This window comes from Tenrec ecaudatus, chromosome 4 (genome assembly GCF_050624435.1).
Source record: "Tenrec ecaudatus isolate mTenEca1 chromosome 4, mTenEca1.hap1, whole genome shotgun sequence".
NCBI lineage: Eukaryota > Metazoa > Chordata > Mammalia > Afrosoricida > Tenrecidae > Tenrec > Tenrec ecaudatus.
In genome coordinates this window covers 109,278-120,748 of record NC_134533.1, presented here as the reverse complement: position 1 = coordinate 120,748, position 11,471 = coordinate 109,278, and the positions used below count along the sequence as shown (strand labels likewise).

General features: G+C 57.7%; 1 protein-coding gene across 1 annotated transcript; it reads left to right on the top strand.

The window, feature by feature from the left end:
• The first annotated feature begins 1,477 nt into the window (after positions 1 to 1,477).
• On the top strand, positions 1,478 to 9,791 carry LOC142444740 (putative GTP-binding protein 6). Its single transcript, XM_075545936.1, has 7 exons — positions 1,478 to 1,570; positions 4,691 to 4,826; positions 5,333 to 5,388; positions 5,823 to 5,968; positions 6,475 to 6,526; positions 6,962 to 7,163; positions 9,547 to 9,791. The coding sequence occupies exons 1-7, from the start codon at positions 1,478 to 1,480 to the stop codon at positions 9,789 to 9,791; spliced, it is 930 nt and encodes a 309-aa protein (XP_075402051.1).
• Positions 9,792 to 11,471: the final 1,680 nt, after the last annotated feature.

Here is an 11,471-nt window from a genome sequence, read left to right as displayed (position 1 = left end):
ACTCCCCCTTCTGCGGATTTCAGCATTTGAGAGACACAAGTCCTCCCATGAAGGCCCCTAGGAGATTTCATTCCTACCGGGATGGTTGGGGCCCATACCACTTATCACAATCCAGCCAGCCAGCCAGCCAGCCAGCCAGCCATTATGTCAAGTACATTTGTTCGTTTGTTGCCATCATCATTCTCAAAACATTTAGTTTCTGCTTGAGCCCTTGGTATCAGGTCCTCATGGTTCCCTTCCCTCCTTGATACTCCTCCCTCATTAATCCTTGATAATTTATAAATTATTATTATTTTGTCATCTCTGATACTGTCGGGCGTCTCCCTTCACCCACTTTCCTGTTGTCCTACATACTTTTGTATTTTTCTTTTTAAAACATTTTATTAGGGGCTCATACAACTCTTATCACAATCCATACATATACATACATAATTATATAAAGCACATCTGTACATTCTTTGCCCTAATCATTTTCAAAGCATTTGCTCTCCACTTAATCCCTTTGTATCAGGTCCTCTTGTGATCCCACAGGCTGGTGTGATTCTTCCATGTGGGCTTTGTTGCTTCTGAGCTAGATGGCCGCTTGTTCACCTTCAAGCCTTTAAGACCCCCAGACACTATCTCTTTTGATAGCCTGGCACCATCAGCTTTCTTCGCCACATTTGTTTATGCACCCGTTTGTCCTCGTTCCATCTTTTAATAGATCCTGTCATGTCTTTCTGCCGAAATCGGAGGGGTCATTGATTGGGCCCACATGTTGTAAGTAACTAACGCTGGGGCAGAAAGGGACACCCCCCCCCTCCAATCCAACAAACAAAAATCCAATGTATAGATCAATAACCACTTATTGATTAAGTGGTTGATGGGCCATGGCTGGAGGTGGGTGGGGGGTACAGGGGGTGTGTGCAGGCAGGCTGAAACACCTTAGTAATTGATAAATAACCTGCTGAATTTGGCTTCTGTCATTTTGGCTGAGGCTTGACCCACACGCACATGGTCCGCCCGACCAAGCAGTTTTGAGATAAGCAGTGGCTAGGGACACCTCAGCCTGAGGACTGCAAACATTGGGAATTCTCCCCCAAACGTTCCCACTTAGAGGAACTGAACTGCGTGTGTCAACGATTGATCACCCTGCTGGTGGTTTGATGGTGGCCTTCCCCAAGGGCTCAATGGACTTTTGTGTGAGGACTGACTTCCTCCGACCTCGGACCTTTTGTAGAAAGTACTGTGAGGATGTTGAATGTACTTTTGTTCGTTTAAAAAAACAAACAAACACGTGTGTGTGTGTGTGTGTGTGTGTGTAGCGCGGCGGCGGCGGCGGCGGCGGCGGGCCGGGTCTAAGTTAGGCGACTGTCTGGCCGACGACGCGCTCTTGCCTGCTAGCGACGCACATTCGTCCCGCCGCGCTTCCTGCCGGTTGTCGTCTGCCACCTAGCGGTCACTTTCACTTTCTCTCCGGAGCTCTGTCGCCAACGCGATGGGATCGGAGCGGCCTGTGTCGCAGGCCCCAGAGTTCCAGGACGCCGGCGGTGTCACTTGTGTCGTCCCGGCGGTGACAGAGCGCCAGCTCGTGGGCGGTGGTCCGTGGTTATACCTGCAGCCTTACGGGTTGGCGGAGGCGTGCGCGCCAGCCGGGTGCATCCGGTCTCTCCCTCCCTCCTAAGAGTCGCGTGGGCGAGCCTGTCTCCCTGTCCCTGGGTCGGCTCAGGTCACTCTGGAAAGAAGAGAAAAGAGGAGAGGAGAGGAGGGGGAGAGGAGGGGGAGAGGAGGGGGAGAGGAGGGGGAGAGGGAGAGGAGAGGGAGAGGAGAGGGAAAGAATGGAGGAGCGTGTGTGTAGGGGTGGGGGGGAACCCAGGCCGCCCCTGGACGCGAGAGTTGGGTAGACCAGCAACCTAGGAGAAGAGATCTTGTCGTCCTTCTCGTAGCCGGTAGGGGGAACCACCGGGAGTCCCCGCCGTCTAGGCTACCCCTAGGGCACGCGCGCATACGCGCTGTGGCGTCTCCAGTGGACCACCGCACCGCTCCCCCTCCTACTTTCAATCACTCCGATCCTTTCCTCTGAGAGCCTGGAGAAGGCCCTCCTGCGTGAAGTTTCTGTCTGTGTCTGTCTCTATTTCTGTCTCTTTCTCAGTCTCTCTCTCCCTCTCTCCCTCCATCACCTCTCTTCACAAAGGAAGAGGGCTTGAGGAGGGAGAGGAGGGTGGGAAGGGAGGGTGTATGTTTGAACCTTCAGCCCCATATCCCCATATATACGATGGCAGGCAGTGAATAATAAAACCTAAGCGTGACCAAGAAAATGCGATTCTTTTGTCTGTTTGATGGGCTTGATCTGCTTCAAACAGAGGGCACCCAGGGGTGGTGAGTTAGGTTTGGGGCGGGCGGACTGGATGGCAGAGGTGGTGGTGGTTCTGCTGCTGCTGTGGCTGCACGATTGCATTGACTAAAGCGTGGTTCAAGGCACTCCTGAAACTTGACCAGGTGGTCCTGGTACTGTACACACACACACACACACACACACACACACACACACACACACACCACGCTCTTTCCTTAAGGGATTTGAAGTTCCTGAAGACCAGACAGATTGCTCCTATTTCTCTGGTAACCCCATATGACAGTCACATCAGCCAGGCACTACACGTCTTCTTACTTTTGCTTTAAAAAAAAAAAAAAAGGATGGTCTCTCTGTTCTCCAGGATTAGTGCAGTGTGTTAATATAAACTGTTATTTATGTATTTGCGTAAACAAATGAACCTTTATTCTGGTGAGTGGTGTGAGCGTTACAGAATTCATTGTGAACTTGAAGGATAGGGGTGGAGTCTACCTGTCAATCAAATCCCAGCCTGAAGGTGCTTCCTTGTGGGTGTGGCCTCCTCATAAGGAGGGTCCCGGGAACTTCCCCTCTATCTCTGCCTCCACCTTCTTGTTGATGAGCCACAAGACCCCCGGGAGCCCTGGAGATGTGTGCAACGATGTTGGATCCACAAGATTCTGTACTGGCTGGCCTGTGATCTTCCTGCATTCTGCATCATTGCATGTGGCTGCATGAGTCTGAAGAGGTACTTATTCACTAGTATTGGACTTATGGACTTGATCTGGGCTGGGATGTTTTATTGATGCATAATTAGTTCTTGATATAAAACTCTCACACATATGCGTGTCACTGGACTTGTTTCTCTAGTCAAATGGAGAGGCGAGTTTGAAGGGAACATAGTTATTCTGTGGGGGCCGAGTTCGAAGCGGGCTGGGGCACTCATGAAAGGGAAAGCTGACTCCACACTATGCACCAGTGGTGGGAAGCTCTTCCTGAGCTGCCCTCAGATCTCCCACCTCGGGGCTCCCAGGCGTCCTGAAGGGAGGATGGGTTTCTGAGGCTTGCTGATCTTCCAAGTTCATTCCGACTCAGTGGCCCCTGTTACAGAGAACTGCCTCACGGTGTGGCCTAGGCTTCCAATCGGATGGGGAGACTTGGTCTCGCGTACTTTGGACATGCTGTTGGGAGAGACCAGCCCCTAGAGAAGGACATCCTGCTTGGTAAAGTGGAGGGGCGGGGAAAAGGAGGAAGGCCCTCAAGGAGCTGGGCAGACAGGCGGCTACAGCCATGGACTCAAACTTAACGCTGGTGAGGATAGTGCAGCCCCACCGTGTTTTGTGCTTTTGTACATCAGGTTGCTCTGAGGCGAACCGGCTCGAGGATCTTGATGAGAACAGACTGCCTGTTTTTTTCTCCCACCTTGGGTTCAAGCCGCTGTTTATTTCCGTTTACAGCGCTTAACCACGGTGCCAATAGGGCTCTGGAAGGGGCCACGGTGGGTACACAGGTCGTTTTATGGTCAGGTGCCCTCGAGTCCCTTCCCACTCACAGAGACCCCACGTGACACCACAGAGTGTCTAAGGCCGGTGATCACCTGGTCTTGTTTCAGCGGGACTGTTAGCTGGCTTGAACAAATGACCGTCAGTCAGCGGGTGAGCACTTAACTGCTGCCCCGCCAAGAATCCTGAGATGCTCCCCAGTTGGGAACCCCAAGCTGGGCTCCTATGGAAGACAGCATCGACCTACCCACCCCCCCCCCACCTCTAGATCAGGGCCATCGGGCTCGACTTCGGCTTCAGCGAACACGTGACCCTGTGTGGCCAATGGGGACGCGGCACAGGCCCGCCCCCGGCGGCTGTAGAAGCGAATTATGACCCTCCGGCCTGCCCTCCGCGGTGGGCTCCGGCTCTCTCGCGAGACTCACGGCCGCCCCGCCCCGCCCCGCAGCCTTCAGTCCCCAGGCTCTGGGCGGGGGGGCCGCAGGGGTGGTGGGTGGTTCCTGCGTGCGGTGTTCCGGAGCCCCGGGAGAGGAGCCAGAAGACTTCGGAAGGAGAGGAGGAGGGGGGCGAGGAAGAGGCGCTGCTGAGCTGAGGGCCTCTGCTACGGGCCGGCGCTTTGCGGGCGTCCCTGCTCCACCCGGACAGTGAGTGGGTCGCGTGGAAGCCAACGCGGACCCGAGGGGACGGGCGGGCTCCCGGGGGCGGGCCTAATGCTCAGGGTGGGGCCTCCGAGGTTAGACTTCTCGGGGTTAGGAGGCGGGGCGGGGTTGCCTCCGAATGCCGTGGGCTTGGAGGGTCGGGGTTTCTGGGCGTGGCAACAAGAGGGGGCGTTGCCCTCGGGTTTTTTCCCCCGCCCCGTATTTTCCTTGGGCCGCAGCAGACTGGCCCATGGCTGAGTCGGTCTCTGGTGCACACGCTAGACGGCTGGTCGGTGGTGGAGAGCCTGGTGGTGCCCACGGAGACGCCCGACAGCCGGCTGGTCTTTGGCCAAGGCAACTTGGAGCAGCTGACAGGTGCGCTATGGGGGTTGGCTGCGCAGACCCCTCTTCCCCGACCTGCCCGCCCGCCCCCCCACCCGACGCCTCCGTCCACCCCACAGCTGGCAAGCCTTTCCAGTATTGGCATAGGCTGCAGCGCGGTCCCTGCAGAAACCCAGGACTTTTAGCCCTGAACCTCAGACGTGGAGGTGGGACCTGCTGCCATGCACCCGCTGCCCCTGGGCAGGCGCCCCCTCGTCACCTGTGGGTCCAGGGCCCCTGCTGTCCTCAGACACTTGGGTCCCTTGACCATCGTACCTGCGGCATAGCCCCCCTCCCCAGACCCCGTCAGACAGGCTGCCAATAATCTGCCTGCACTGACAGGGCTGTGGGGGTCACACACCTACAAGGAGACCCCAGACTCCCCCTCTGTCCACTGTGTGGCTGTCCTGTGCACCCCTGAGGCACCCCACTGTCCTCAGAATGACTTCTAGGGCAGGTGTGTGAGGGCACCAGACTCCTGTGACGTCCTTTTCCGTTAGAGGAGCTCCGCGGCTCCCCAGAAGTCACGTTTGTCTTCCTGAACGTGGAGAGGATGCCTCCTGACAAAAGGCACTCACACACCCGGGCCGAGCAACTGCAGCTACCAGGTGTGACCATTGACACAGGTGGGGGGCAGAGCCTGCAGCAGGACGATCAAGTCAGGGACAAACAGAGGGATAGCCCCACTTTATCCACGGCCACCAGCCTGGGTGTGGTCTGCCTGTGCGTCACCTACTCAGGTGTGTATACCTGCCCAGGTGTGCAGGTGCATTCTCTGCCTAGATTTGCATCGACCAAGTTTGCCGCCTGCTCAGTTGTGTACCATGTTCCAGGGTTGTTCCCTGCTCAGATGTGTACTTGGCCAGGTGTTCATGTCCTCATCCATGTCCCCCTGCACAGGTGTGCTGAACACCCAGCTGCACATCTGCCCAGGTGGTTGCCACATGCTCAGGTTTGTTCGGTGCCCAGCTGTGCCCTCAGATGCTCCCCTCTTGGCCCTTGCAGAAGGAGCTGGAGGCGGCCTGGGGCGTGCAGGTGTTTGACTGCTTCACCATTGTGCTGTACATCCTCAGCTGCTACGCCTGCCCCAGGGAAGCCTGGCTGCAGCTGACCCTGGCTGTGATCCCCTTGCTTAAGTAGACTCTGAGATCCTCCTGCTTAGGTAGATTCTGGGATTCCCCCTGCACAGGTAGACTGGGATTCCCCCTGCTCAGGTAGATTCTTGTTAGAGGAAACCAGCTTCTGACAACCAAATGCTGACCCTCACTGCTGAGCACCCTGTGGGTGCTGGTGGCAGATTCCTGGCCTGGTGCCCTGTCTGTGGTGCACCCCTCGAGAAGGCTGCCCAGTAGATGCCGTCGCAGACAGTGTCAGCATGGGGGACACGGGGGCAGCATGTGACAGGCGGCAAGGGGATGACCTACTTCTGCAGCCAACATGCCCTCCTCTTTCTGCACCAGGTCCGACCCGAAGGAGGACCCATCTCCCATAGACCGATAGGGTGGGGACTCGCTACATCATGGCCTCTGGTGTGTGTGCTTATGGCCTGCCCTTTGGGAGTTGGGGAGGGGGACCTTGCGAGACGCCTAGGAGGGTGGGTGTGCAGGTGACTCGGGGTTCCTGTGGCATGTTCACACCTCAGGGCCCGAGCATCCAGAGGGCCACAGCAAGGGGACAAAAATCCGAGGCTTGAGGTAACAACATTGTCTCCCAGATCTGGTGACCTGGAGTCTGAGGTCCATGTGTGGGCAGGGTTGGCCTCCCTCAGGAGGCTTCTAGGGGAGGGTCCTTCCTCGTGGCCTCTCCCAGCTCCTGGGGCCCCTGGACATTCCTGAGCTTGTGTCCACATCTCTCCAACCTGTGCCTCCATCTCTACGTGGCTGTCGCCCCTCTGTTTCCCACCTCCTCTGTTATAAGGAAAACCACTCCTATAGGATATGGGCACCTCTGCTCCAGGGTGAGCTCAGGACACTGTTGTGATGTGAACTTGGTGGCAAAGAACATGCCCTGGATGGTTCCCCCCACCCCCGCCGTGGGATGGCGTCGTCCATAGGTTCCATGCTCACAACTCTCATGCAGGCCCAGGGTCCCATTCTCCTCTCCACCCCGGGATTATGTCATGCACACAGGCGCATATTCCACTCTCACCCCACCCTCCACCGGGAGCTGCAGGGGAGATGTTCCTGCAAGTGCAGCAGCATCTGCTGAAGGACAGGGAGGCACGGATCAAGGAGACGCTGCAGAACCTTGTCACCAAACGGAGACGGCTATGCCAGCAGCTGCAGGGCCGCGAGCTCCCCACGGTCACCGTCATGGGGTACACAAACTGTAGTGAGGAACTAGTGCATGAGGAGGGCTGCCCAGACGGGGGTTGATGTGGGGGAACAAAGACTGAGGGGTCGACATGGGCACACAGACGGTAATGAGGAGATGTGAGCACACAGACTGATCTTGAGGTGACGTGAGCACACAGACTATGATCTCGAGGTGACGTGGGCACACAGATTGTGGTGAGGAGGGGATGTGGACACACAGTGGTGAGGAGAGGACATGGGCACACAGACTGTGATGATGAAGGGATATGGGCACAGACTGGTGAGGTGATTTGGGCACACAAACTGATGAGGTGATGTGGGCACAGAGACTGATGGGATGTGGGCACAGAGACTGATGAGGGGTTGTGGACACACAGACTGATCAGGAGGTGATATGGGCACACACTGTGATGAGTAGACATGGGCACACAGACTGTGATCAGGTGATGTGGGCACACACACTGATCAGGAGGTGATGTGGACACACAGACTGATGAGGACATGGGCACACAAACTGAGAGGTTATGTGGGTACAGAATGTAATGAGTAAGCATGGGCACGCAGACTGTGATGAGGAGTGGACGTGGGCACAGAGACTGATGAGTATGTGATGTGGGCACGCAGACTAACAAGGATGTGATGTGGGTACAGAGACTGATGAGGTGATGTGGGCACACACCGATGAGGGGACATGGGCACACAGACTGGTGAGGAGTGACCTGTAGTCCACAGCAACTGCAGTCAGTGGTCAGGACGGGTCATCCCCACTGTGGTGATTCCTCAGGCCTTGGTGAGTTAGTGCTAGGACCATCCGCTTCCAAGCGCCCTTGGGAACCATACCCCGACAGGGCACCTCACAAGCAGTCCCCACCTACCTGTCAGATTGCTCTGCTTCTGTGGGGCGTCCCAACTGAGACGGACTGGGAAGCAAGGCTGACCACTACGTGCACACATCAGCCCCTGACCATCCTGTTGGCCTGAGCCAGCTGATTGACCTTGCCCGGGACAGTGCAGGCTGGGAGCCTGTCGGTGGGGTGATGTCACCCTGGGCTGGGCCAGCCTCCTCCGGGACAGCAATTGCCACACTGGGTACATGGGTTGTCTGTGGCACCAGGAGGCCTCCACACCCGTCAGCTGCCACGAAAATCCTCAGTAGCCAGTGGGTCGCTGTGGACCCCTCACCATCACGTCAGTGCTTCAAACCACCAGCCTCTGAAGGAGCTGTGCCGTCTGCTTCCATGAAGACTGACAGTCTCGGAAACCCACAGGGCGGTTCTACCCTGATCGTCGGGGTCACAGTCGTAATGGACTCGCTGGCCATGGGGGTTTTGTTCCTGTGTCCATTTCAGGAGGGTCCCTGGTGGTGGTGTGAGGTCAGTGCAGGGCTGCCCATTACAGGGGCAGCAGTTCAAACCCACCAGCCTTTTCTCCGGAGGAAGATGAGGCTCTCTGCTTCTGTGAACAGTGACAGGTTTAGAAGCCCTGTATAGGATCAGTCTGTGTGGGACTAGCCCCATGGGCAGGGTTAGAATCCTGCATGGGATCAGTCTGGGTCACACTGGCTCTGTGGACAGGGTTAGAGGCCTGCATGGGATCAGTCTGGGTCACACTGCCTCTGTGGACAGGGTTAGAGGCCTGCATGGGGTCAGTCTGGGTCTGACAGACCCCGTGGACAGGGTTAGAGGCCTGCATGGGGTCAGTCTGGGTCTGACAGACCCCGTGGACAGGGTTAGAGGCTTGCATGGGATCGCTGTAGATTGGATGGAACCTGTGAGCAGGTTGGTTATTGGTTTGCAGATACCACAGTGACTTCGATCTCGCTGGGGTCTTTTGGGAGCAAGTTCCAACTACAAAAGCCAAACCCTTTGTCGCCATGGCACCGGTGCTGGCTCACAGCAGCCTGTACCCTCTAGGACAGGGCAGATTTGTAAGAAGGACAAACTGAGGCACGAGGACAAACAGAAAAAGTTAAGAGGTTGTCAGAACTCTATTAGAAAAGAAGCTCCCAGACGAGGTTCCTTGGTCTAGCAGGTAGCCCAGGGAAGTCGCACACAGCAAGGAGAGTGGTGGGTTTTTCAAGGAGAGGCCGAGGAGACTCCCTTTTGGAAGGCGTTGTGGCCACAGTTCCCGGGGATTTTCCGCTGCTGGCATGTTCTCCCTGAATCTTTGTCCAGCCATTGCCAGTGGGGAAGAGAGACTGTTACTCTTGGAGCCAGCTCGAAGAATGGTCCGCCAGCTTTGCTTCCGGGGACGTGCAGGGAGAAGGGTTGAGGCCCTGACAACTGCATGTGTGGGGTGTCCCAGGCTCAGCCACAATAGCCCACTGCACCAGCGGAGATGGGGGCTAGCTTCTTGGGCTAAGCTCTGCACATATGACCTCTGCCATGTCGCTCCTCCAGTGAAAACCAGCCTGATCCAGGCCTTGACAGGAGACACAGCTGCACAGCCTTGGGACCAGCTGTTTGCCACCCTGGACACGAAGGCCTACACGGGCTCCCTGCCCTCGCGCCTGATTGTACTGTACGTGGACACCATCGGCTTCCCCTCCCAGCTGCCCAATGAGCTTGTCGCCTCCTTCACTGCCACCCTGGTGGATGTGGCTTGTGAGCTGAGAACAGCCCCTTGGAGGCCGGCCGGGCAGTGAGTGAGGGGGCTCAGCTGGGATTCCCAGAGGAGTACCCAGGCACCATTTGGGGCAGAGACTGGGCATAAGGGGGGCGCCACCTGGGACAACAAAGACGGGCACCAGGTGGCCCACCTGGGGCAGAGAGGCCCGGCACCAGGGGGCCAACGAGGGACAGAACCTGGGCACCAGGGGGCCCACCTGGGACAGAGAACCTGGGCACCATGGAGCCGACCTGGGGTATAGAGGCTGGGAACCAGGGGCCCACTTGGGATCCTGAAACACCAGGCACCCTGTTCCCACCTGGGACAGAGAGGCTAGGTACTAGGGGATTCACCTAGGACAGAGGCTGGGCACCACGGGGCCCACCTGGGGTCCAGAGAAGCTAGGCACCTAGTGTCCACCAGGGACAGAGAAGCTGGGCACCAGTGAGCTGGGCACTCAGGGATTCACCTAGGAAAGCTGGGCACCAGGGGGCCTACCTGAAAGAGAGAGGTTGGGCACCAGGGGGCCCACCTGGGATCTAGAGAAGCCAGGCACCCAGTGTCCACATGGGACCGAGAGGCTGGGCACTAGCAGGTTCACCTAGGACAGAGAGGCTGAGAGGCATGGCACCAGAGAGCCTACCTGGGGAAGATAAGCCAGGCACCCAGTGTCCACCTGGGACAGAGGGGCTAGGCACCTGGGTACCCATCTGGGATCCAGAGAAGCCAGGCACCCAGTGTCCACCTGGGACAGAGGGGCTGGGCACTGTGGTGTTCACCTTGGGCAGAGAGGCCTGGAAAAAGGAGCCCACGTGGGACAGAGGTTGGGCACCAGGGGGCCCACCTGGGACAGAGAGGCTGGGAACCAGGGAACCCACTTGATACAGAGAGGCCGAGCACATGGGGCCCACCTGGGGCAGAGAACCTGGGCACCAGGGGGCCAATCTGGGGTAGAGTGTCCGGGTACCAGGGCGCCACTAGGGATCCTGAGATGCCAGGCACCCTGTGTCCACCTGGGACAGAGAGGCTGGGCACTAGCAGGTTCATCTAGGACAGAGAGGCCGAGATGCATGGCACCAGGGGGCCCAGCTGGGATCCAGGGAAGCCAGGCACCCAGTGTCCATCTGGGATAGAGGCTGGGCACCAGGGCACCCACCTGGGGCAGAGAGGCTAGGCACAATAGGGCCTACCTGGGTCATACCACTGGGACACCTGGGGGCCAACTTGGGGCAGAGAAGCCTGGCACCAGGGTGCCCACTTGGGATCCAGAGAAGCCAGGCACCCAGTGTCCACCTGGAAATGATAGTCTGGGCACTATAGGGTTTTCCTGGGGCAGAGAGATTGGGCACCAGTGGGCCCACCTGGGGCAGAGAGGCCGGGAACCAGGGGGGCCCAACTGGGGCAGAGAACCTGGGCACCAGGGAGCCCACTTGGGACAGAGAGGCCAGGCACCAGGCAGCCTACTTAGGGCAGAGAGGCCAGGCACCAGTGGGCTCACCTGGGGTAGAGAGGTCGGGTACCAGGGCGCCCACCTGGGATCCATAGAAGCCAGGTACCCAGTGTCCACCTGGGACAGAGGCCAGGTACCAGAGACTCTATCTTGGACAGAGAGGCTGGGCACTAGGGAGTTCACCTAGGACAGAGTCCAGGCACCAGGGGGCCCAGCTGGGATTCAGACAAGCCAGGTAACTAGTGTCCAACCTGGACAGAGCCTGGG

What these genes read in the sequence shown, in the direction of transcription:
- LOC142444740 (XM_075545936.1), top strand. Translation starts at nt 1,478, where the DNA reads ATGGGATCGGAGCGGCCTGTGTCGCAGGCCCCAGAGTTCCAGGACGCC. An exon ending in ACAAAAATCCGAGGCTTGAG is followed by an intron (nt 6,527 to 6,961) that starts GTAACAACATTG and finishes TCATGCACACAG; the next exon opens with GCGCATATTCCACTCTCACC. An exon ending in CATGGGGTACACAAACTGTA is followed by an intron (nt 7,164 to 9,546) that starts GTGAGGAACTAG and finishes TCGCTCCTCCAG; the next exon opens with TGAAAACCAGCCTGATCCAG.